This window comes from Euprymna scolopes, chromosome 12, assembly GCF_053919585.1.
Source record: "Euprymna scolopes isolate OS-2025 chromosome 12, ASM5391958v1, whole genome shotgun sequence".
Lineage (NCBI taxonomy): Eukaryota > Metazoa > Mollusca > Cephalopoda > Sepiida > Sepiolidae > Euprymna > Euprymna scolopes.
Genome location: NC_136493.1, coordinates 144,641,253 through 144,663,560, shown reverse-complemented (window position 1 = coordinate 144,663,560; position 22,308 = coordinate 144,641,253). Strand labels below are relative to the sequence as shown.

Sequence of the window (22,308 nt, the reverse complement as noted above, 5' to 3'; positions counted from 1 at the left end):
ACATATTACAGCTTCCTTGTGTTCTTCTAATTTTACTTTTAGTCAGTGACATTTTTTACCTTTACACATCCACATGGAATCGTTCTTAGTCATACTTTTCTCTATAGAGAGCTTCATTTGTACAAAATGTTTGGAGAGAGTTTAGTCACTCCTGATGTCATATGGATTACATATTTCTGAAGTTTTTCTGACAAGCCCTTCATATATGGTATAAAGGCTGAAGTAAGTTTTCAGATGATATCTTTTAGTTGTTGGTTCAGATTTCTTGGAGCTGATGTCATGCTCTCTAGATAGTGGTTTCAGAGGAAGGTTTTTCTTAAACTGTCTTCTCTTGTTATGCATTGCTGTTACTACATATTACCTTAGCTCAATGTTGTAGATAATAGATGATTCCTTCCTTGACATTAAATGGACGTTAAGCGTTGAAATTTAGATGTTATCCAAATAAAGTTGGCTTTCGATATACAGCTAACCTAAACCCCTGATCAGTACAAATTATTAGCACATCCAGGAAGGATAATATGTTATGTTCTTCTTTCATTGAATTTAACAAGATACACCTAAAGAAGATTGGAGGTTACATCGGCTGAAACGTGCAAATAACACTTAAGATGAGAATAAGTGTCTAAATAATCAAAATGGTGTTGATTAACAAAATGGCTGTTTGTTTTTTTGTTATATTACAGAAAAACAAACAGCCATTTTGTTTCTTAAATGCCAAAAGAGAGAATTCTATACATTTGAACTAAAAAATTACAAAATGTTTCAGAACATTAAAAATATACAAGTCGGGAGAAAATAAAAAATTTACTACATTTGGTAAAAAGTTATTTTATATATGTTCTCTTTTTTATTTATTGAACTATACTGCAAGATGAGCAGAAATGCATGATGGTTTTTGATTTAGGGGGGAAAAAAGAATAAAGGCATTTCTTTAAAAGCACCATCATCCCTGGAAAAATAGATCTTATTTTTTTGTTTTTAAAGTTTGATGTCTTAACAACACCAATAGTCATAAACACTTAAAATATCGATTTCTACAACAATCTTTTTAAAAATTGACTTATTACATAACATGATGTGTTTTTGTGTGTGTATGAAACTACTGCAGCAAAAAACGTTAACTATATTTAATGTTTAGGTGTGCAATGTATCGAAAATAAAGTTCATGGAAAATCCAAACCTTAAAAATAATGAGCACCTTGTGCTACCATAGTTTAAACAGCAGCTGTATTTGTATCATGCAAAAAAGGTCAAATTTAAAATTAAGATAAAAATTGTCTGTCGTACCATTTCGAATTGTTACAACTGCTATTCTCATTTTCGTTATTTTTGCAACATTTTGGCCGACGTAACCGGCAACCTTTTACAGATGCATCTTTTCAAATTTGAGAATCTTTATGTCGAACTGGGGAATCTATGCAGAATTTCCAACTGAACCCTTTTAATCCACAAGAAATAGATTGTTCTCATTCTGTCAGACATGACCAGGTTCTCGGAAATTCAGTACAGGTTCCTAAGAGCAACATGAAGTTTTGCCCAAGTTCAAAAACATGTACCTGAAGTAGATCGAAGATTACATCGTCCAAAACAAAAATAACAACCAAGATAAAAATAGTAGTCGTGTCACAATATTTCCGAATAATACAAAATTATTAATGCTCATCGAATAATTCTGAAGCATAATATATATTTAGGTACAAGTTCAGAATTGAAGCTAAATATAAAAAATAAACAGAAAAATATCTATGATGTAGGTACCCATTATAGAAAGATGTCATATTCCAAAAATTAATTAAATCAATTAAGTAGTTTTATTCAACTAAGAAAATCAAATTTTATGAATAAAAAGGAATTTTTTGCATCGCCATCTTAAAAGAAAAAAAAAGGGGGAAAATAACTCCACAATAATTCAAATTTGAAAGATCAGCCTTGTACTTGTTATGCTAACGATTTCACATTAATCACTTCAAATCATTTAAAAATGATTTTATATCAAAAAAAATAACTGATTAATTTATATAATTTTTGGAAGATGACATTTTCATTCTATGACAGGTATTTACATCAAAGATTTTTCTGTACTTTTTTGTTGTTTTGGATTTAGCTTGAACTGTGGACTTGCACTCACATTTATTATCAGGGAGATTTATTTAAAGAGAGGTGATAAAAAAATTTTTAAATTTAAAAAAAATCAAGGATGTTTATTCATAATTAAACTTATTTTCAAAATTAGAGATAACCTTTAAAAATAATTATGATGTATATACCCATCATGGAACAAAGATGTCATATTCCAAAAATCATATAAATTAATCAAGTAGTTTTTTTTTTAACTACGAAAATCAAATTTTATGGTGGCATGAAGCATTATGTTTTAATCCGCAATGTTTTATAAATAAAGGACAGACAACTCAATTTTAACTATCGAGATCAAAATTAGCCTTATAATGGCTGCAATTTCCTACTAAAAATCGTTCAAAATTGTAAAAAAAAAAAAATGATTTTCTATATAAAAAAAATCATTGATCAATTTATGTGATTTTTGGAATATGAGATGTCTTTTCCATGACAGGTATGTACATCATAAAGATTTTTCTGCAATTTAGTTTTTTTTTTCTAAATAGTTTTAATTCTAAATAAGCACCAAAATAAGATACTTTTCCATGGATGGGTGATTTCAGCAAAGAAATATAGAAATGTACATTCATGAATCCCAAATACATACATACATTTTTCTCTTGTCTGTCTCTCTGTGGAATTCAAAGAAACGTTTTTTGTTTTTTTTGTTATTAAAACTTATAGATAAATAAAGAAAATAAAAATTTATCCATTTCATATTCATTTGAAATAGACTTTTCTCTCTCTTATTAACATCTTGTTACGTGTTCAGCCATTTTGCTTTTTTTTGGGGGGAGAGGGGATCAGCAGATCCATAGCAGTTTTTCATTTTTTTTTTTTGTCTATTAAATATGCAATGTTCATATCTTGTCGTACTTGTAGTGTTCTTTGCGTTCATGTAACTCTGTTAAAGATTTAACTTTCAGCAGCTCCAGGTCATCTTCAGTGCCGGACAGTTCTAAAGTCTTGAGAATGACATCTTCTGTAAGGCGCAGAAATGGGTTGTAGAGCTTCTCTTCTCTAAGATTTGATGGACACTATAAAAAAACAACAATAAAAACGATTTAATTTTTCATTACAATTTAGAAATTTATGAACGCAAAGTAATTTTTTTCTTTAAAATAAATTATTTATTTACCTTAAATACATGCAAACTTTCGACAAGTATATTTTTTTCAAATATAAACATTCTTTGTGTTATCTTTCCTGTTTTGTTTTGTTTTTTTTACATGAGAGTCGCCAATTATACAGGCCCAAAGGCCACACAAGGATAAAGGTTAATAAATGTACTGTAGTCACCGAGACAACAGCGTATTAACAGTTAATGGTGGAAATGGAGTCGAAAATTGAGGGGTGGGAGTCTACAAGAACCGGTTTACATTAGACTTGAAGATGACGATATTGTAGTCAGCTGTAAAGCAGACCAGTGGAACAGAGTTTCACAGATAGGCAGTTCTAGGATATAAGCTTTGTTCATGGAACTTGCATTTAGATTTAGGCAGAGAGAGTGGGGGAAACTGTTGATGATCATTGTAACTACTAGACAAGTATTTTTTGTGAAGGTTTAGCAAGGCAGGAGGGCTATAGATTAAAACTCTGGTGAGCACTTGTCATGAAAATAATGATAGAGCAGAGACAGGCTTGCATCGGAGGTAGTAGATCATTGAGATGTTGGTTATTATTATATAAAATCAATCAGGAATCCTAATTGACTAAATATAATGATTTAGAAGTGTAATTGGCAGTATAGTGAGTAAATATAGGTACGCTATTGTGAATTATAATCCATGTATGTAAATATTTAATACAAGACAAAAGTGTGTGCGTGTTACTCTAATTTGTGTCAAGACTTACTGTACATCCTGTCTACGCATTGGGAAGGTAAGAATGGTTTGTGTGTATTATATATACAGGGTGGAGTGATAAAATTGTCACCCCTAAAAAACAAAAAAAAACACAGTATTCCATTCCAGTTTGATGAAAACCGGTTTTCTTTTTTTGTTATAGACCATCTACTAGTTGGCCAGTTGTCAGTTGTGTACAAATCCCAAGAGCAATAAGGAGTTTTCTATCATGTCTGAAAGTGACACAATGAACAAGATCAGAGATGCACTGCTTTACAGCTCATACTCTCTACCAAGTTATGACAACAAGACCATTGCCAGCAACCTCAATAATGCATCACTAGATTGCCATGAATAACAGGACGTGCCAAAAGTGATGAAGTGGGTGTGGCAGCAGGACCCAGCGCCGACCCACAAGAGCAAAGGAGTGCTATGACTTTATACCCTTCTCTCACTGGCTTCCCCTCCTTCCCTGACCTGAACCCACTGGACTATTTCACTTGGTCATACATCGAGAACATCACCAACATGACCTTCCACAATACCAAAGCCAGCCTGATCGCCACCATCCATCGAGCATTTGCTAAGCTCCTGCCGGTGCTTATGGAAAAGACACATATCAAGGCGGTAATTGAGGCTGAAGGCAGCTACATTAAATAGATGTCAGCTCTACTACATAATTAAGTGATGTAAATTGATTTTTTCAATAAAAGTTTTAAAATAAAGCTGTAGTGTTGTTTTCTTTAGGGCAACAAATTTATCATTCAACCCTGTATTAAATGAAAGATGAGAAATAAAAGTTACATATAACTTTATTATATCATCAGTTCGCCCTGTATTTAAGAATTCAGGAGATCGGTCATTTCCCTCTCAATACAATAAGTCTCCGGTGCGTCATGTGTAAGTTGCTGGAATCTGTGTTAAATAGAGAAGTAATCAATCATCTCAGCAAAAATAAACTTAGTGACACATAATATGGTTTCCGTTCTGCTAGATCTACAGCAGATGTGCTTACATTTATATCTCATAGGATTAGTGAATCTCTCGACAGAGGCAACCTTTCTAGGGCAATTACTCTTGACATATCAAAAGCCTTTGATAGAGTATGGCATAAAGGTTTACTTCACAAGATCTCCAGCTATGGTATAGCTGGAAATGTGTTCTCAATTATTAAATCATTTCTCTCTGATAGGTTCATAAGAGTAGTAGTGGATGGACAGAAATCAGTATTAATGCTGGAGTTCCTTTTAACGCATCTAAAACCAAGCTTCTATCTTTACATCATCAACGCTCTGATCCCCATCTGGTATCAATTGAAATGAATGGCTCTCGTCTTGGGGAGGCCTCATGTTTTGACAAGCTTCTGATCTGAAATGTAACATGTACATCAAATCTGTTGCTAAAGCCACTGGAAAAATGGTGGGATCCTTCTATCGATCCAGTGGATATCTCACTGCTGATGCAATTCTCTACCTATATAAGAGCCAAGTTCGTCCAAGGATGGAATACTGTTGCCACATCTGGGCAGGAGCTGCTAGAAAGGACTTATCCTGCCATGATAGAGTTCAAAATAGACTTCGTAGCCTTGTAGGAGATGTCCTTTTTTCTTCCATTTCTTTTTTATAGCGAAAAAACAATTTATCATGATACCGATCAATAGGTAGCCATGTTTCGATTTTTAAGAAGAAAAAGCTATTATTTAACATGGGAAGTGAGGTGTCGGCACTTTAGACGGAGTTATTTCCGCATGGCGTGTTCTAAAAATACAAGCATGGCTGCCTCCAGCGCGTTCACAAAAAAATTGTTTTTCTGTTGTAAAAAAAAAAAAAAAAAAAAAAAAAAAAACTTCTCAATCAAATTAAGTTAATTTTTTTTTTTCGGAAATCTTCATTCCATAATGGATATGTACAATATAACTTTTTTTTTTTTTTTTAATATTTTCATTCTTTTAATGTCTTGATTAAACTGTACAAGTATCAAATAAATAATCAGTAAGTTGAATTCTATGTAGTTTAAAAATTAAACTAGAGACCCTAACACCTGGATGGTGATTTTAATGCCTTCATTATGTTATTATAGCTAGAATGGGTTTTTTTTTTCTTTACCCTCTGACTTTATAATTAGGGTTTATTTTATAGTCAAAGATTTGGCAGAGAGCAAATGCCTATGTAATCTAGTGAAAGATGAATCTGGTGGGCGCCATAATATCACTATATCAATAAAATTATCAGATAATTTCATGTGTGTGTGTATTTCTCGTGACAACATTTTTTTTTTCTTTTTACACAGTGGTCACCACTTATCAAGGTCCGGAAGCCACTCAGGGATAAGGGTTATTGTAAGTACATTATGTTAGTGTGGAGATTTGATGAAGTGTTTACTTAAGGGGCGGTTCATTAGGAATTTGTCAACATAACTGATACTTACACACTGAATTATTATTTTATTTACTACTAGCTGTCCCTATGCGGTATTACCCGGGATTCTTTTTTACTTTCATTTTTGTTTTGATCAACTATTCAGCAGCTTAATAAATTCCTGATCCCTTTCAAATTTTGAATAGTCACCAAGCAATTCCATATTATAAACTATTAAGATTATAAAGGCTGACTTTTTTTTTTTTTTTTTTTTTTTAATATCAGAATACATTTCAGTGGAATTTATTTTGTAAATTAAAATTTTTTTTTTTACATCATTTTTAATTTTGTTTTATTTTAAGCTATTGCTTCTTTATTTCAATATGTAATTAATTGTAAAATAAAAAAAAATAATTAAAAATAAGATCAGACTTTCTATTTTTGTTTTCATTTCAAAGTACAAAATGAAAACTTGTTTTTTTTTAGTTGTTACATTTGTATACTTCACATTGTGACAAAAAAATTTAAAAAATTCTCTCAAATTTGTTGTTGTGAGTTTAGCATTGATTATAGTCAGCCAATGTACTTCAAATTCTGGCATAGCACTACTGGAAGCGGTGACAAAGCAAATCAGTTCCTCCACTTTTTTTCTCTCATGCCTGAATCGCTCCTGTGCATGAACTCTCTCTTATTACGTTTTTCCAATCTTTCTTTTTTTATTTAATAATAATTGTAAAGTTTTCTAATCTTATTTTAATTAAGAATTATTGAAATTAGTTTCATTTTTTTTTTTTTTAAGAATTATTAAAAACACTTTTTGCACTTTTTTAAAAAGAATTATTGAAAACACTTTTTAAAATCTCTTTAAATAATGAACTATTTAATAAAGACTAATTGTGTTATTTTTATTTGTATGATTTTGTTAATTTTTATTGTAATGTCCTTATATTTGATTTCAATAGAAATATTGAAGAACAATAAAAGTGAAGGAACTGATTTGCTTTGTTACCGCTTCCATTAGCATTACACCAGAAGTTAGAAAGTATGTTAGCTGACTATAACCGCAGCATCCATAGAAGTACTGTTATGGTCAGTCAGCTGATGTGTATAGAAAAAGCGCCAGAAAATTTCATAGAAACAGCACTCTCAATGATATCATGTGACACGCCTTAAACATCGGTGGCTTCCCATCAATTCTTGAACTGGTTTGCATTGATAGAGGAGACGACAAATGCTATTGCTTCTCTTCTCAAATGGCAAGTTCCTGATTCGGGATAGGATTGTGCCACATTTGCGCACTTACCCATAAAAGAATCTGTGACAAAACGTGGACGTGTGGCAAGATCAGCAAAGAACTACAAGCAATCAAAATATGCTGGTCTTCTCAACGGATTCATTTTCCAACCGATCTCCATGTAGATGAATGGAGCAATTGGTTCTGCCACACGGGACTTTCTAATCCACCAAAGATCTACCAATGACATGCCACACTGGGAACTATTGTGATTAGACTTGACTCTACAAGCACCTCTATAACACAATTATTCAAGAGAGCACTCAGCCTGTCAAGGCAGCAGGACAGCCGATGAAAATGTCTGATGTTCCAAATATATCCACAAAGACTTTTTAATCTTGATAGTTAAAATAGACTATTTAGAATAGGATGGCAATAAAATGTTTACATTATTTTTTTTATTATTATTTTAATGTGCATAAAATCGGACTTTTAAATTGAAATGTAATATTTTTTTTGTCAAATGTCGAATTATGTACTTATTGATTATATACTTTCCCAATTCAACAAAGAAAATCACATTTATTGACAGTTAAAACAATGAATCGAAAATAAAAGTTAAACTTGTGAAAGGTTTTTTGGTGCTTGTGTAGTTTATCAAACATATTAAAAAAAACGAAGATATTGAAAAAGAACTATATTGTATGTACCCATCTATATATATAAAAGGCAAAATGTGTGTGACCATTTCGTGTATGTCTTCAAAAGGCTTTTCTCACACACGCTCCCGGGGTCATTACTATCGCTTAAAACTGTGTATATAGGTCCTATATAATAATATCTAGGAATTAGGAAACCGCGTAGCGTATGGATTTATTTACGTCGATTTTTACAAAATTATTGCTATTTTGGCTTCTCGCGTGTTGATTGGGCTTTTTAGTATAAATAAAGTGAAACTAAACTCAAACGACGTCTTCTCGGCATTGCGCTGGGAAAAACGTCCAGAAGCAATCAGCTTTGATCAGACAGTTCTGGACAATTCGGAGCTGCTTCCCCCCTTCCCAACATCTGTTGAGGGAAGAAACAGTTAAATTTTGGTAAACAAACCCAAACGCTGCGTGACTTCTATTTGACCTTCTTAATTAGGTCAAATGGAAGCAGCAAAGTTAACTTTTATTACGCACGCCTGTTTTTATAGTTATAGTTAGATAAATAAATTCAAACACGTCTATGCTGTATGTCACGGTGGCCGAATGGTATCATCGCACGGTTTTTTTTTTTCACACATTAATTTCCAACTCAAGGGTACGGGTTCGATTCTCATACTCACCTACCAAAACATTTTTTTTATTATTATTTAACCCCCCCCCCCGGAGTTTTGATTTAACTCAAGACACCGGGCATCGCCGGGTACCCCCCGCTAGTATATATATAAAAGGCAAAATGTGTGTGACCATTTTGTGTATGTCTCGCAAAGGCTTCTTTCACACACGCTCCTGGGTTCGTTACGATCGCTTACAACTGTTTATATAGGTCCTATATAATAATATCTAGGATTTAGGAAAGTGCGTAGCGTATAGATTTATTAACATCGACTTTTACAAAATTATTGCTATTTTGGCTTCTCGCGTGTTGATTGGGCTTTTTCGTATAAAAAGCGAAACTAATTCAAACTTAGCAACGAACAACGTTCTCGGCATCGCGCCGGGAAATGTCCAGAAGCAATCAGCTTTGATCAATGTGGGGACAAAGTCCTCTTATATCAGACAGTTGCTAATCAGTCTGGAAAATGGGGAGCTGGTTTCCCCCTCCCCAAATATGTTGGGGAAAAAAACAGTCAAACCCAAGTTAACTGTTCTATTTGACCTCAATAATTAGGTCAAATAGAAGCAGCAGAGTTAACTTTTATTGCTACCACCTGTCAATAGTTAAATAAATAAATAAATTCAAACGTCTTCCTTTGCATGTCGTGGTGGCCCAGTGGTTAGTGTTGTTGCACTTTTTTTTTTTTTTAACACTTTAATTTCCAACTTTGCCTCAAGGGTTCGATCCTAATACTCACCTACCAAAACTTTTTTTATTATTTTAATCCCCCCCCCCGAGAGTTGGGACTTACCCAAAACCAAACACACCTCAAAACACCCGGGCATCGCCGGGTCCCCCCCCCTCGCTAGTTATGGAATAAAGTTCTCATAAAAAAATCACTTAATTTGATCAAGTAGTTTTTTTTTACAGAGGAAAATCAAATATAAATGAAATTGCTCGTATGCCGCCATCTTATCTATATCACACACGAGGAGGGGATGCCTTTAGCAAAAAGGGAATTAACAAAGGACAAAATAAAAAAGGGATTGAAAAAGGACAGAGAAACTCTGTAAAATAAGTGAAAATAAAAAAAATATCAAGGTAGTTTTCTGCTCATGTTTAAAAAAAAACATCTCGTCAAATTTTGACAAACTTTAAGCTGTGATTTCCTCTGTCTGTTCCTTTTTTAATGTCTTCAGTAAACTACACAAGCAGTAAGCACTGATTTTTTTTAAATTTTTTTTTTAAAGAAAACAAACTATTTTATTTAAATAAAAACTTACTGTAGGGAGCATTTTCCTTCGTTGTTTTATCGCCCACAAATGTTTTTGCTGGATAAAGAGAAACACAAAAGAAAAATAAATTATTTAACATTTCTGGATGACAGAAATGAACATTTTCAAGTGTCAAGAAGCAGAGTTGTGAAGTTGGAAAGTATAAAGTCTAACTGACCGCTAGGATTCCAAAATATCTTTTATCCAATAAAATGAATATTTCATTCAGAATAGTTTACCAATGATAAATGAAATGTAATCAAAGTTAATTCCTTCTTGAAAATTTTTTTACAGATTTATTTTCGTATAGCCACCATTTAAAAACATTTAAAAACATTTTTTTAAAAAAAAACAAGGGAGGTAATTTTTTATTCATCCATTAGACTTACTTCCCTTACATTGAAACAAAATATAAAATTTATGAAAAAAAAAAAAGTAAAACGGCAGTTTCAACATATAAAACGCAAAACAAATTGCAAGTATATTTAGGAATTTTTAAGATGAGGATTGATGATTTGGATTACTATTCTCGTCTTGGATTTTATTTGTGCAAACTTGCAGTCGATGTAACCTCCGACCTTTTTCAGATGCACCTCGTTGAATTCAAAACTTTCTGTCAACCACAGAAATTTGTAAGGAATTTCGTTTGCAAGGATGCATGACAATGGATAAAGTGCTAAGTGATGATCAATTCTAAGTGACAGTTTTCTGAATGTTGAAAGTTCAATCCTCAGTGTGGGCGATACTAAGAATAGTATTATGAATTAATTAAGGCTTCTACTTGGTCATTGCTAATTTTTTTGGAATCCTAAGAGTCAAAGTTAAGCTTTATACTTTTGATTTCACAAACCTGGTGATAAGGGATGTGAATATCGGATAAACAGATGAAAAAAAAAATGAAAACTTACACGTGTGATTTCATTTTCTGGGTCCAGATAAGCAGAGAATTCCAGATTTTGAACGGCATATTCATGGCCTGTTCAGAAAAAAACAAAAACATGTATCATTGTACGAGATGTCTAATTTTATTTCAGATTATACAAGTTGTGATGATGGAATGGTTACTGTGTTAAACAAAATCAAATTTGAAAATGGTTGGAAGTTTATGGACTTGTGGACATGTTCTAAATTGCATCATGGATTCATCTCTTTCTGGCTCTCTCTCTCATATATATATATATATATATATATATATATATTTAGTAGAAATGGTAATTAATAAAAACCTGAAGAAAGTGCTCAATACTGTTGTAGAGCAAATATGCATTTTATTTATTATTATTTTATATTATTTTTTTGGCCAAAAAACGGTTGTGTAGCCGAAACAATAATGTAACTTAACAGAAAAATACGGTAATAAAAAATAAAACGCATTTATATATATATATATATATATATATATATATATATATATATATATATGTGTGTGTGTGTGTGCGTGTGTGTGTGTGGCATCCGTCAGTCGAAACGACTATGGATCAGCGCCGTATTAAGATGTTGCCTGTATGCATTTTTTGTGTGACTGTAGAGACCAATTCTTGATTTGCATAGTCTGCCACAGCCTTGACATACGAAGGTTGTTATGCAATTTGCCGCTTCGTCCAGCTGTTCCGCCTGTACACTCGCTCTTCTCCTAGCTCTCTTTGCAGCGTTTTCAACATGGAGGGTCCTCTCGCTGATGATAATCCCCTGATGTATCATTTTCCTCCAGGCAGTTCTGTCAGCTGCAGAGGCTTCCCATGTATTCCTGTCCACCGAGAGAGCCTTCATGTCATGCTTGCAGACATCCCTGTAGCGAAGATGGGGTCGCCCCCTCTTTCTTGAGCCTGAGGCAAGCTCGCCATAGAGAAGGTCTTTAGGGATGCGCCCATCATCCATCCTGCGCACATGGCTCAGCCAGCGAAGACGTCGCTCACGCAGTAAGGAGTAAATGGATGGGATGCCCGCTCTCTGCAGAACATCAGTATTACTCACTCTGTCCTGCCATGTGATACCAAGTATCCTACGTATACACCTCATATGGAAGACCTGGAGTTTCCTCTCTTGTGTTGAGTATGTAGTCTCCCACTGATCGGATGCCCACCAAAACTCCTCAGCATCATAAGATCCTTTCATGATGGCATGAGGAGCACTGTGCAATTTAACGGTGGCATGTCTGCTGAGTTCGGGGTGAGGAGTGGTGTCAAACAGGGTTGTGTGTTGGCCCCAACACTCTTCGGCATCTTCTTCTCCCTACTCCTGAAGCATGCTTTAAAGAACACAACGGATGGTATCTGCTTGCACTCCAGGTCAGATGGTGGTCTCTTCAACATCGCCAGACTCCGCTCCGGGACAAAGACCAGGACAGTTCAGATAAGAGACATGCTGTTTGCCGATGATGCAGCTATAGCATCGCATCAGGAAGATGGTCTTCAAAGACTGATGGACAGGTTTGCTAATGCTTGCAGCCTGTTCGGTCTCACCATCAGCCAGAAGAAAACCCAAGTCATGGGACAAGCAACCGCCTCCTCACCCAGCATCACAATCCAAGGCACACCACTAGAGGTCGTACGCCAGTTTCAATATCTAGGCTCCACTGCTTCAGACACCCTCTCATTGGACGTAGAGCTAAACAAAAGGATTGGAAAGGCATCTACAACCCTCTCTAAACTAACTAAAAGAGTATGGGAAAACAGGCACCTTATCACCTCCACCAAGATGACCGTCTACAGAGCGTGCATCCTATATATATATATATATATATATATATATATATAAAAGGCACTATATTTGTCTGTTTCCATATTTTCAAACTATTTCTTCTGAAACTAAAAGCCACAGAGTGGTGTTAGGGATCTCAAATAGTTGCTTTTTTTTATAACCATTCTTCTATGAGTCTTTAGCCAATTAAAATAGGCTTTTTTTATAACCATTCTTTAGCCAGTTGAAATAGTTTTCAAGGGATTAAAAATGGGTCAAAATTGAAAAAAATTGTTATACATTTTTGTACATTCATCTTAGTTTATTTTTAATCAGTTCATATGCGTGTCACGTTGGTACAGTGGTAACGTCACCAGCTTTGAATGCTACAGTTTTGATTCTAGCTGATGGCACCAAAATATTTTTTTTAACTTTTGAAATCACGACTATAATAATATATATGAAATCTCGACAAATAAAAATATCATATTTAAGTGTATTTTACAAGTGGCCAAAGTCAGGAGCCTTACCACTCACCCACTAGTATGTATATATATACACACATATATATATGTGTGTGTGTATATATATATATATATATATATATATATATATAATATGGAGAGAGAGAGGGATGAACAAAGGATAATATTATGATATACAGCATAATCATGTTGACACACCGATTCTCATCAGATCACCAAAGTTAAGCAATGTTGAGCCTAGTTAGTACCAAATGGGTGACAATTTGGGAATTATAGGCACTATATGTGCTCTCCGCTTATCTTGGCATTGGTTTCCAGCCATCCTGTACATACACTTCACTTGCCACTGGTATTTAACGATTTGACTTTGGAAAGGTGTAGTTGGAGATTGCACACCTCCTGCCACAAAAATTTCATGTGCAGGCACCTCTTCATGGGTATCCATAGTCTGTCAACAACTGGAGGAGCCTGTTTATATGTATATATATATATATATATATATATAGAGAGAGAGAGAGAGAGAGACTTGTGGACATGTTCAAAATTGCATTATGAGGTTAATCTCTTTCTCTCTCTCTCTCTCTCTATATATATATATATATATATATATATATATATATATATATATATATATATAAAGTAATGTGATTTATAATTTAAAAATTTTAAAAATTAAAAATCAAAATTTAATTAAATTAAAAATCAGTTTCATAAGAAGGAACAACAACAAAGTCAATTATCTGTACGATCGTTTCGGAAATCCGTGCTTTTTATTTGTGGTATACATGAAGTCACGTAGAACAATTATACATAGCTTTTTTGGTAAGCACGGTCTCCTCATCCGCAAATTTAGGAGGATTTCTATTGAATTGAAAAGACACCAAAAATAAACCTAGCATTAAAAGTAAGGCAGATGAATCTGAAAAATTGAAGTAAAAGGTTTGGATTTAAAATTTATAAGAAAATTAATAAGAAAATTGGTATAGGTTAGAGATAGAAATGAGTAGAAAAAATATATATTTTTTTGAATTTACATAATAAATTTGATTTAAAAATATATAGATATATAATTACCTTTTGGTTTTTCTTTTTTTGAAATCAGGAACTGTATTTAAAGTAGTCATTTAGATGTTTGCTATAGCTTTTTATTTTATTGAATGATGAATTTTAAAAGGGCGACGCTCGTGCAGTAAATTGTTTCCGTTAGCGTATTTTGATTTAAAGACGCTACAGTTAATATCTATAGAGAGAGAGTATTTTTTTTTTTTTTTTTTTTTTTTTGCAAGTTTTTAAGGGGAGATAATTGTCATGGTTTTATTTATTATTTGATTTACGAGTCTAAGGGCAGTAATTGGTTTAACTTAATTTATTAAAAAAAAAAAAAAAAAAAAAAAAAATCTATTTTTACTAATGAGTAATTTTTAATGATTTAAGGTGGTTTATATTTATTAAATTTAAACCAACGTTTATGATTACATGATAGAAGCTCGTGTCTTGAATTTATTAGTTTGGTTGTGCTTTTTATATCTTCATATTTTAAAATTTTTACGGTTTCTTTTGTACATAATGTACAAAATTTATCTCCTGGTTTATATGATTTGCAAGTCTCAATTATTTGCCATTTTAAGTTGAAAGAAATATTGCTATTTTTTAGTTGCCAAATATAGTTGGATAGAGTAGTTTGGTTTGATAGAGAGTTATTTTTAAAAGAATGTTTGTGCGTTGAAATTCTATGTTTTATTGGGCCAGATGTGGAACCAATATATATTACCTCTTGATTATTATGATTATTTTCCGTTAGGTCTATTGTTGGATTATAATGTGGTGGGTTGGTTAATAATTGATCGGTAGATTGATTTAAGTTGGTGTTATTATTTAATCTGGTAGTTGAGTTATGGCTGTTGATAGGTTCTTGTATATTTGGAGTTTTTGATACTGTGCAGCTATAGATAACATTTTTAATTTTACATGAGCCTTGTAGGGGACATTTATTTTTTCTTCTACAGTTACAGTCCGATGTATTTTGTATAGTTGCATTTTGTAGTTTATTAATTTTATTATTATTAGAGCTAATTATTTTCTGATGAAGGTTAGGCATAGTAGAGTAAGAGACTTTAATTGTGTTCTTATTGAAAATCTTATTATATCTATGGGGGGCTTTAAAGTTCTTATCTAATATTTTTAAAAATTCTCTAGCTATGTTTGTTTCTAGGTTTTTGGAATACGGGGGGTTGAACCATAGGATCTCCTTGTGTCTATTCTTACGTTTGCGGGTTTTAGTTTGTTGTTTATTTATATTATTATCTAATATTTGTAGTTTGGTTTTATCTTTTTTTGTCTCCTGGTTATTTTTCTTAACTCGTATACGGGAAGACATTGCCATATTATATGTTATTACGCTCTTAATAGGTTTATTTTTAATGCAGTTTATGTTTCTATCATTTTCATTTATGAATTTAATTTGTGAATTATATCCAGAGTTTTTAAGGGCTTCATTATAGTATTTTTCATTTTTGGTAAATATTGATTTAGTAGAAGACAGTCTAGAAATTCTTAGAGCGATATTGGGAACTATTGATTTTAATATTGATTTAGGGTGGTTTGATTGATTGTGGACATATAGAAGTGATTGGTTAGGTTTATGGTATGGTTCAAAGGTAGAATTTTCAAGATTTAAGGTTATGTCTAAGAAATTAACAATTTTTTTATTAGGGTCGATTTTTATACTAAGTCCATAATTTTTAAATAATTTATGTAGAGCTTTAATTGCATTTTCATAATTTTTATTAGTAGAATTCGTTATGAAAAGTGCATCATCTCTATATAGCCCTCCTTCAAGTTTGAATGTATACCACAAATAAAAAGCACGGATTTCTGAAACGATCGTACAGATAATTGACTTTGTTGTTGTTCCTTCTTATGAAACTGATTTTTAATTTAATTAAATTTTGATTTTTAATTTTTAAAATTTTTAAATTATAAATCACATTACTTAATATTGAATTAGCTCTAGGACATTTAACTATCGAGCTTATTATATATCTAAATTACAACGAGCATTTCCTGTATTTTAATTAAACTAGTAATTTCACTATTACATTAAAATACACTTAGCTCTTTAGACTATTATTCTAATCTCCTTTAAATTATATATATATATATATATATATATATATATATATATATATATATATATATACACGCACACATATATATATGGTAAAATCCTAACCTAATGAGCTGACCATTATGAATTTTGGAATATATCTTTTAAAAATCGAGTGACAAGAGCACATTATTCTTTCTTTCTTTCTTTCATCATCATCATCGGTTGCATTTATAAGTTTTTATTTTGTAATTTATTTTTTCTGAATTGATTATTATAAGCTTTGGAATATTTTCTTAGCAACCCAGTGAGTAACATGGGCCCATTATTTTATTTATTTTTTTTTTTTTTTAATTCAATTTTCACCCCAAACAAGGAACAGTGCCACTTTGAAGTAAGGGGCTACTATCGGTTACATGTTGCAGGGATATTATGAAGGGAGTTGAGCAGCAAGATGTCTGTTTACATTACACTTGAACTCAGTGGAGCATTTTTTTAATAGCACAGCCGGGATGAGATCGGGGTCCACATGCTTTTGAGGTGTCTAAGCTTTTTATGATACCATGCACCTGAGAAGGGGTGATACCAAAATGAATTTGGTATCATTGTTTATGCTTTGCAAATATCTATGTGGACACCTCAAAACGTTTTGGGTATATTGGAAAAAAATAAACTTTAGTTTTGGATACCTATTTAATGATATTTAATGGGCGCTAATGAAGTTGGTGACGATTATGCAAGGGCGATAACTAGTATCGACTAAGCAAAAAATAAGCATTTTTTTATTTGTTGCATGAGATAATTTGGGAAACAATTTCAAGTAAAAAAGAAAACAACCTCATCTACACAAGAGCATAGTAGTCCCAAAAATTGCTGAGGCAGTTTACAGAAAGAAAATAAGTTTAAAATACATCAAATAAAAAAATCATATCTTTTCGAAACTGAAAAGTACATTATTAATTACAATTAATATTATTAATAACAAAAATGAATACCTGAACTATGATCTCCACAAGAACTTGTTAGTTCTGAAACTTGACAAAACAGTTAACGAAAATGAAACAAATCAACGAACAAACTAAAGATGTAAAATAATAATAATAATAATAATAATAATAATAATAATACACACATACTATACCTGAACAATTATAATTAATTACTCAATCCAAAAAGATGGTAAATAATTAAACTTGTTAAGTTCCGTAAATATCAGATTGAGGAAAGTAGCCATCTTTATTTACATTATTGATTAAACAAACATGACTACTTCCTTCATATCCAAAAAATCACAAACTTAAAATGCTTATAATTTTTATTAAATGTTTATTTTTAACGCAAATTTGTAGCTAAAAAAAAATTTGTTTTTGACTAATTTTCCAACATTATGTCCTTTCAAATAATGTAAAATAGTGCATATGAGCGCATGGGAAAATATCAGCAGCAGCAAAGGATGGCTGGCCTACAAAGGGATAAGCAGCAGCAGTAACCGAAAAATGCACATAGGCAAATTAGGAAATGCACGCGAGTTGGCACGACAAGAAAAAGGACAACACATGCTCGGAAGAGAAGCAAAGTGTGCATCGAAGAAAATGGACGTGTAAAGTTAAGGATGAGAATGGGCTGGCTGAGGCCGGCGTGCAGTTGGAAGAAAGAGAAATATTAGACTTTCATTCTGAAATGATGAGGATGAAGAACAAAAGTATTTTTTGGTAATAGTCAACAAAACAAAAAAAAAAGGGAAAAAACTAATAAATATACAACAAATAAATGTTACCAGAGGTAAGATAAGTTACTCTTACCTACATCGATGGGAGTTTTTTGTGTGTGTTTTATCTTCTTTTAAAGTGTTTTATTACTTAAAAATAAATGTAATGTAAAGCCTCTCATATTAGAATGTCAAACAAAATGGTGGTCTCATTAAGGCCATAGCCAATAATTGCTCAAAAATACTGGCAGAAACACATCCAATAAATGTCACTAATTGTGCGAAATTTTAATGTTTAATTTTCGATTTTTATGTGCTAATCGAAACTCCTAAGATAACAATCTAATGTTAACCATTTTTATTTTTGTTCTAACTCAAGGCATGCTACTACTTGGGTTTCAAAGTGAATAAACACTTTAAAATATGTTAAAACGCTAGAAAAACTCCTGGAAAAACATTTCTAAGCCAATGAGTAAAACTTTGAGAAAGTAATTTCTTTACCTGGCCATACAAGAGTATCATCAGGCAATCGGTGAAGAGCTTCTAAAGAAGCAAGCATTACACTGGGAGGACATTCAAATATTCGACCTGAAAATAAATATACATGAATTAATACCTTGAAGTTCTTATATACATATATATATACACTTTATTTTTTTGTTAACGATTTATCTGTTTGGTTACATATGTTTCAGATGTTAGACCATGTTTACGATCTAACAGCCTCGTCAGACCTTACAGAAGTGGTTGTTAGTATTAGGAAGAAGTGTTTTAGAAGAAATATGTGAAAAAAAGGGGGGGGTTGAGGTAGGAGATAATAAGGGGGGAGGGAGACGGGTATTGACAACATTTCAGTTTTGAGGAATTTGTTTGGGTTGGACTTGACATCCAAGTTGAAGTCAGGAGGGAAACAGGCAAGCGGCAGAGAGTTCCACAGACGTACGGTTTTAAGAAAGAAGCTTTGTTCATGGAATCTACGTTTTGATTTAGGCACAGATAAAGAGTGGGGAAAATTATTGACAGTCGTCTCAGCTAGTCGGGTGTTTTTTGTGAAAGATTGGTGAGGGATTGACCAGAGAATGGAGTTCAGACAAGCACTTGCCATGGAAATAACGATAAAACAAAGACAGGCTCGCAATATCTCTTGTCAAGGCAGGATAGGCTTTTTTTTTTAAGCTCCTGCCCAGATATGGCAGCAGTACTCCATCCTTGGACGTACTTGGCTTTTATATAGATAGAGAATTGCATCAGCAGTGAGATATCTTCTGGAGCGGTAGAAGGATCCCACCATTTTTCCAGCGATCTTGGCCACAGACTTGATGTACGTGTTCCATTTCAGATCAGGAGTAAAGGTCAAACCCAGAAGCTTATCAAAACATGGAGGCTCCCCTAGACGAGAGCCATCTATTTCAATTGATGCTAGATGGGGATCAGAGCGTTTATGATGTAATGATAGGAGCTTGGTCTTAGATGCATTAAAGGTAATCAGCCACCACTTCCCCCACTGTACCACGTGCTCAAGATCTGAGGAGAAAGAATCAGAGAGAACATTGTCATTTACGGCCTGTGATGTGTTACCATAGATGGTCATGTCATCAGCATAGATGTCAGCTAATGATTTTAGTATGTGTTTTGGGAGATCATTAATGTAGATCAGGAAGAGAGTTGGGCCCAGGATGGACCCCTGAGGGACTCCAGCATTAATACTGTGGGCCTCTCATTTCTGCCCATCAACCTCTACTCTTATGAGCCTATCAGAGAGAAATGATTTAATGATTGAGAAAATAGCTGGAAATCTTGTGAAGTAGGCCTTTATGCCACACCTTATCGAAGGCCTTTGATATGTCAAGAACAATTGCCCTAGAAATAAAGCCTTTGTCGAGAGATTCGCTAATCCTATGAGATATAATCGTTAGCACATCTGCTATAGATCTAGCAGAACGGAAACCATATTGTGTGTCACTAAGAAGGTTATTTCAGCTGAGGTGGTTGACTACTTCTCTATTTAATATGGATTCCAGCAACTTACTCATGACACACAGGAGACTTATTGGTCTGTACTGAGAGGGAGATGACTTATCACCTATATTCTAAGATACAGGGCATACTGATGAGGTTTTCCAGGGTGTTAGAAAGCACTTCTCCTTAAGGCAACGCTTAAACAGTTTGGTAAGTATGGAGGCAAGTTCTGGTTAGAGCTTTTTTAACACTATAATTGGAATACCGTCAGGACCAGTTGCTTTACTGGAATCAAGGTTCTGGATTAACTTGGTGACCTCATGCACAAATATTTATATGTTACCTAGCGTGTTGTGTGTTATAGGAGGAAATATGGGGAGTTGATGGCCTTCGTCGCATAGGGTAGAATTTGCTACAAAATTCTTGGCAAATAGTTGGCCTTGTCGGATGCTGACGAGATGACCTCAGGTCCATTGATAATGGTTGGGATAGAACGCACACTTCTGTTCAGGATCCTATTTGCCAGAACTGGTGGGAACCAAGCCGCTGCTTAGCTACTTTGGATTTAACAGACTGAGCATATAGCTCTCTTGCATTTTTTATTACTCTTTTACAGTGGTTGTTGGCGGTCCTGACAGCAGCTTTAGTCTCAGTGCATCTATTACGTTAGTCGCTATGGAAAAAGTGATTTCTGTGCGCGATGGCAGCAGCACATTCAGGAGAGAACCATGGCTGGCTGTTAGGTTTTTGTTGGAATTTTTTGGATGGTATGAATTGGTCTATGCCTACAAGTAACCATTCGGTCAGGTCTGATACTATAGAGGACACATCCTTTTTAAACATGGAATGGAGAGGTAGATTAGATATGAGTGTACAGAAGCTATCCCAGTCAGCCATAGAGTATCGGTATATCGGTGGAGAGGTATGTGTGTAAACTTATTATATTTTATTTTTATCTTAACTGATACAACAGAGTGGTCGGAGGATCCCAGAGGAGATAGAACGGAACATGAGCATAGCTCAGGGGAAGCTGAGAGAAAAAGGTCTAGGAGGCTTGCGTACTGACTGGTGAAGTCAATGGCAAAATCATGACAGAACCTCCCCTCATCATCAGTCTTGAGTGCGTCAGCCATTCCACATTATGGACATTGAAGTCACCGCAAATGTGAATGTTAGCCGAGGGATGAGCAGACAGGATGTGGTCAATTTTCTCCGCTATACTCTTAAAGATAGTAACTCTGCTGTTGTGGGGGCGATAGAGGGCAAATATAAATGCGGTGGTGTAAGCAAGTGCAACCCGGAAGCACATATAAGGTAAATTAGGGTCTTCTCTGGAGATATACCTGCCACACGAGAAGCCATCTTTTATGTAGGCACATATTCCATGCCCATGGTGATCTTGCGGGTCAGATTTAGATGTTAAGTTAGAGTATTCTTTAATCATCTAAGGAGGTGGTCGGCCCTATTCCAGTTCCGCTTACAAAAAATATGTCTGGTTTCGTCTCCTGTAATTGGGTTTCAACCTCTGGAAGGTTGGAACGTAGCCCCTGATGTTGGAGAAGGAGACATGGTAGTAGGGGTCTACATTGGAGGATGGAGTTCTAGGTTTATTAGTGTTTTTTTTTGTTTTTTTTTTAGATATTTCATGTTCAGGATTTTGGGATTTGTGGAATAGGTCAACATACTTAGTTAGAGCAGGACAGAGAGGGAAAGTAAGAGAGAAAAGACGGGAAATTTTTTTTTTTTGTAGCACAGGATAAGGTAAAGCCGTAACAATTATCCACTAGTATGGCATCGAGAGGCCCTACCAGAGACTACTGCATGGTCCAGAATCCATTCACCAAATGGCAATACAGCAGCCCCAGTACTTTGCACCTGCTGATAGGACAACCTCCTTAGTGGTTAATCCAAGTTTCGGGTCCCTATCAGGCGGTTAATGTCAGCCCAGATGAAAACGTTTACCTCCAGCATTCTTACTAGTGACATGGCCGCAAGGATAGACATAGAGACAGAAAATTTCCGACATCTCAGACTACTGTTCACAAAGTACTACTGACCTGGGAAGCAGCTTTTTCTTCACCCTTTGTCAGAAACATCACCCATTAGAAATGAGGACTGAGGGACAAAAAAGGAAAAGCAAGAGTTACTGGAGCTGCCGATAACACATCCACTGCATTATCTACTCTCCATATATGTGTTTATATATGTATGTGCCTGTTTCAGCGATGCATTTAAC

The 22,308-nt window shown here is 33.9% G+C and overlaps 1 protein-coding gene across 2 annotated transcripts in view; it reads right to left on the bottom strand.

Annotated features, from left to right (window-relative positions):
* Window positions 1–815: 815 nt before the first annotated feature.
* The window catches only part of LOC145291524 (putative thioesterase PNKD), a 238,241-nt gene continuing 216,748 nt past the window's right edge, over window positions 816–22,308 (bottom strand). For both annotated transcript variants that reach the window (XM_080137513.1, XM_080137512.1), the window contains exons 7-10: window positions 18,615–18,701; window positions 11,044–11,111; window positions 10,145–10,192; window positions 816–3,158 (exon numbers count right to left, since the gene is read on the bottom strand). In XM_080137513.1, the coding sequence (XP_079993639.1) occupies window positions 2,982–3,158; window positions 10,145–10,192; window positions 11,044–11,111; window positions 18,615–18,701 (380 nt within the window). In that variant the 3' untranslated portion in view covers window positions 816–2,981. The remainder of the gene's footprint in view (window positions 3,159–10,144; window positions 10,193–11,043; window positions 11,112–18,614; window positions 18,702–22,308) is intronic.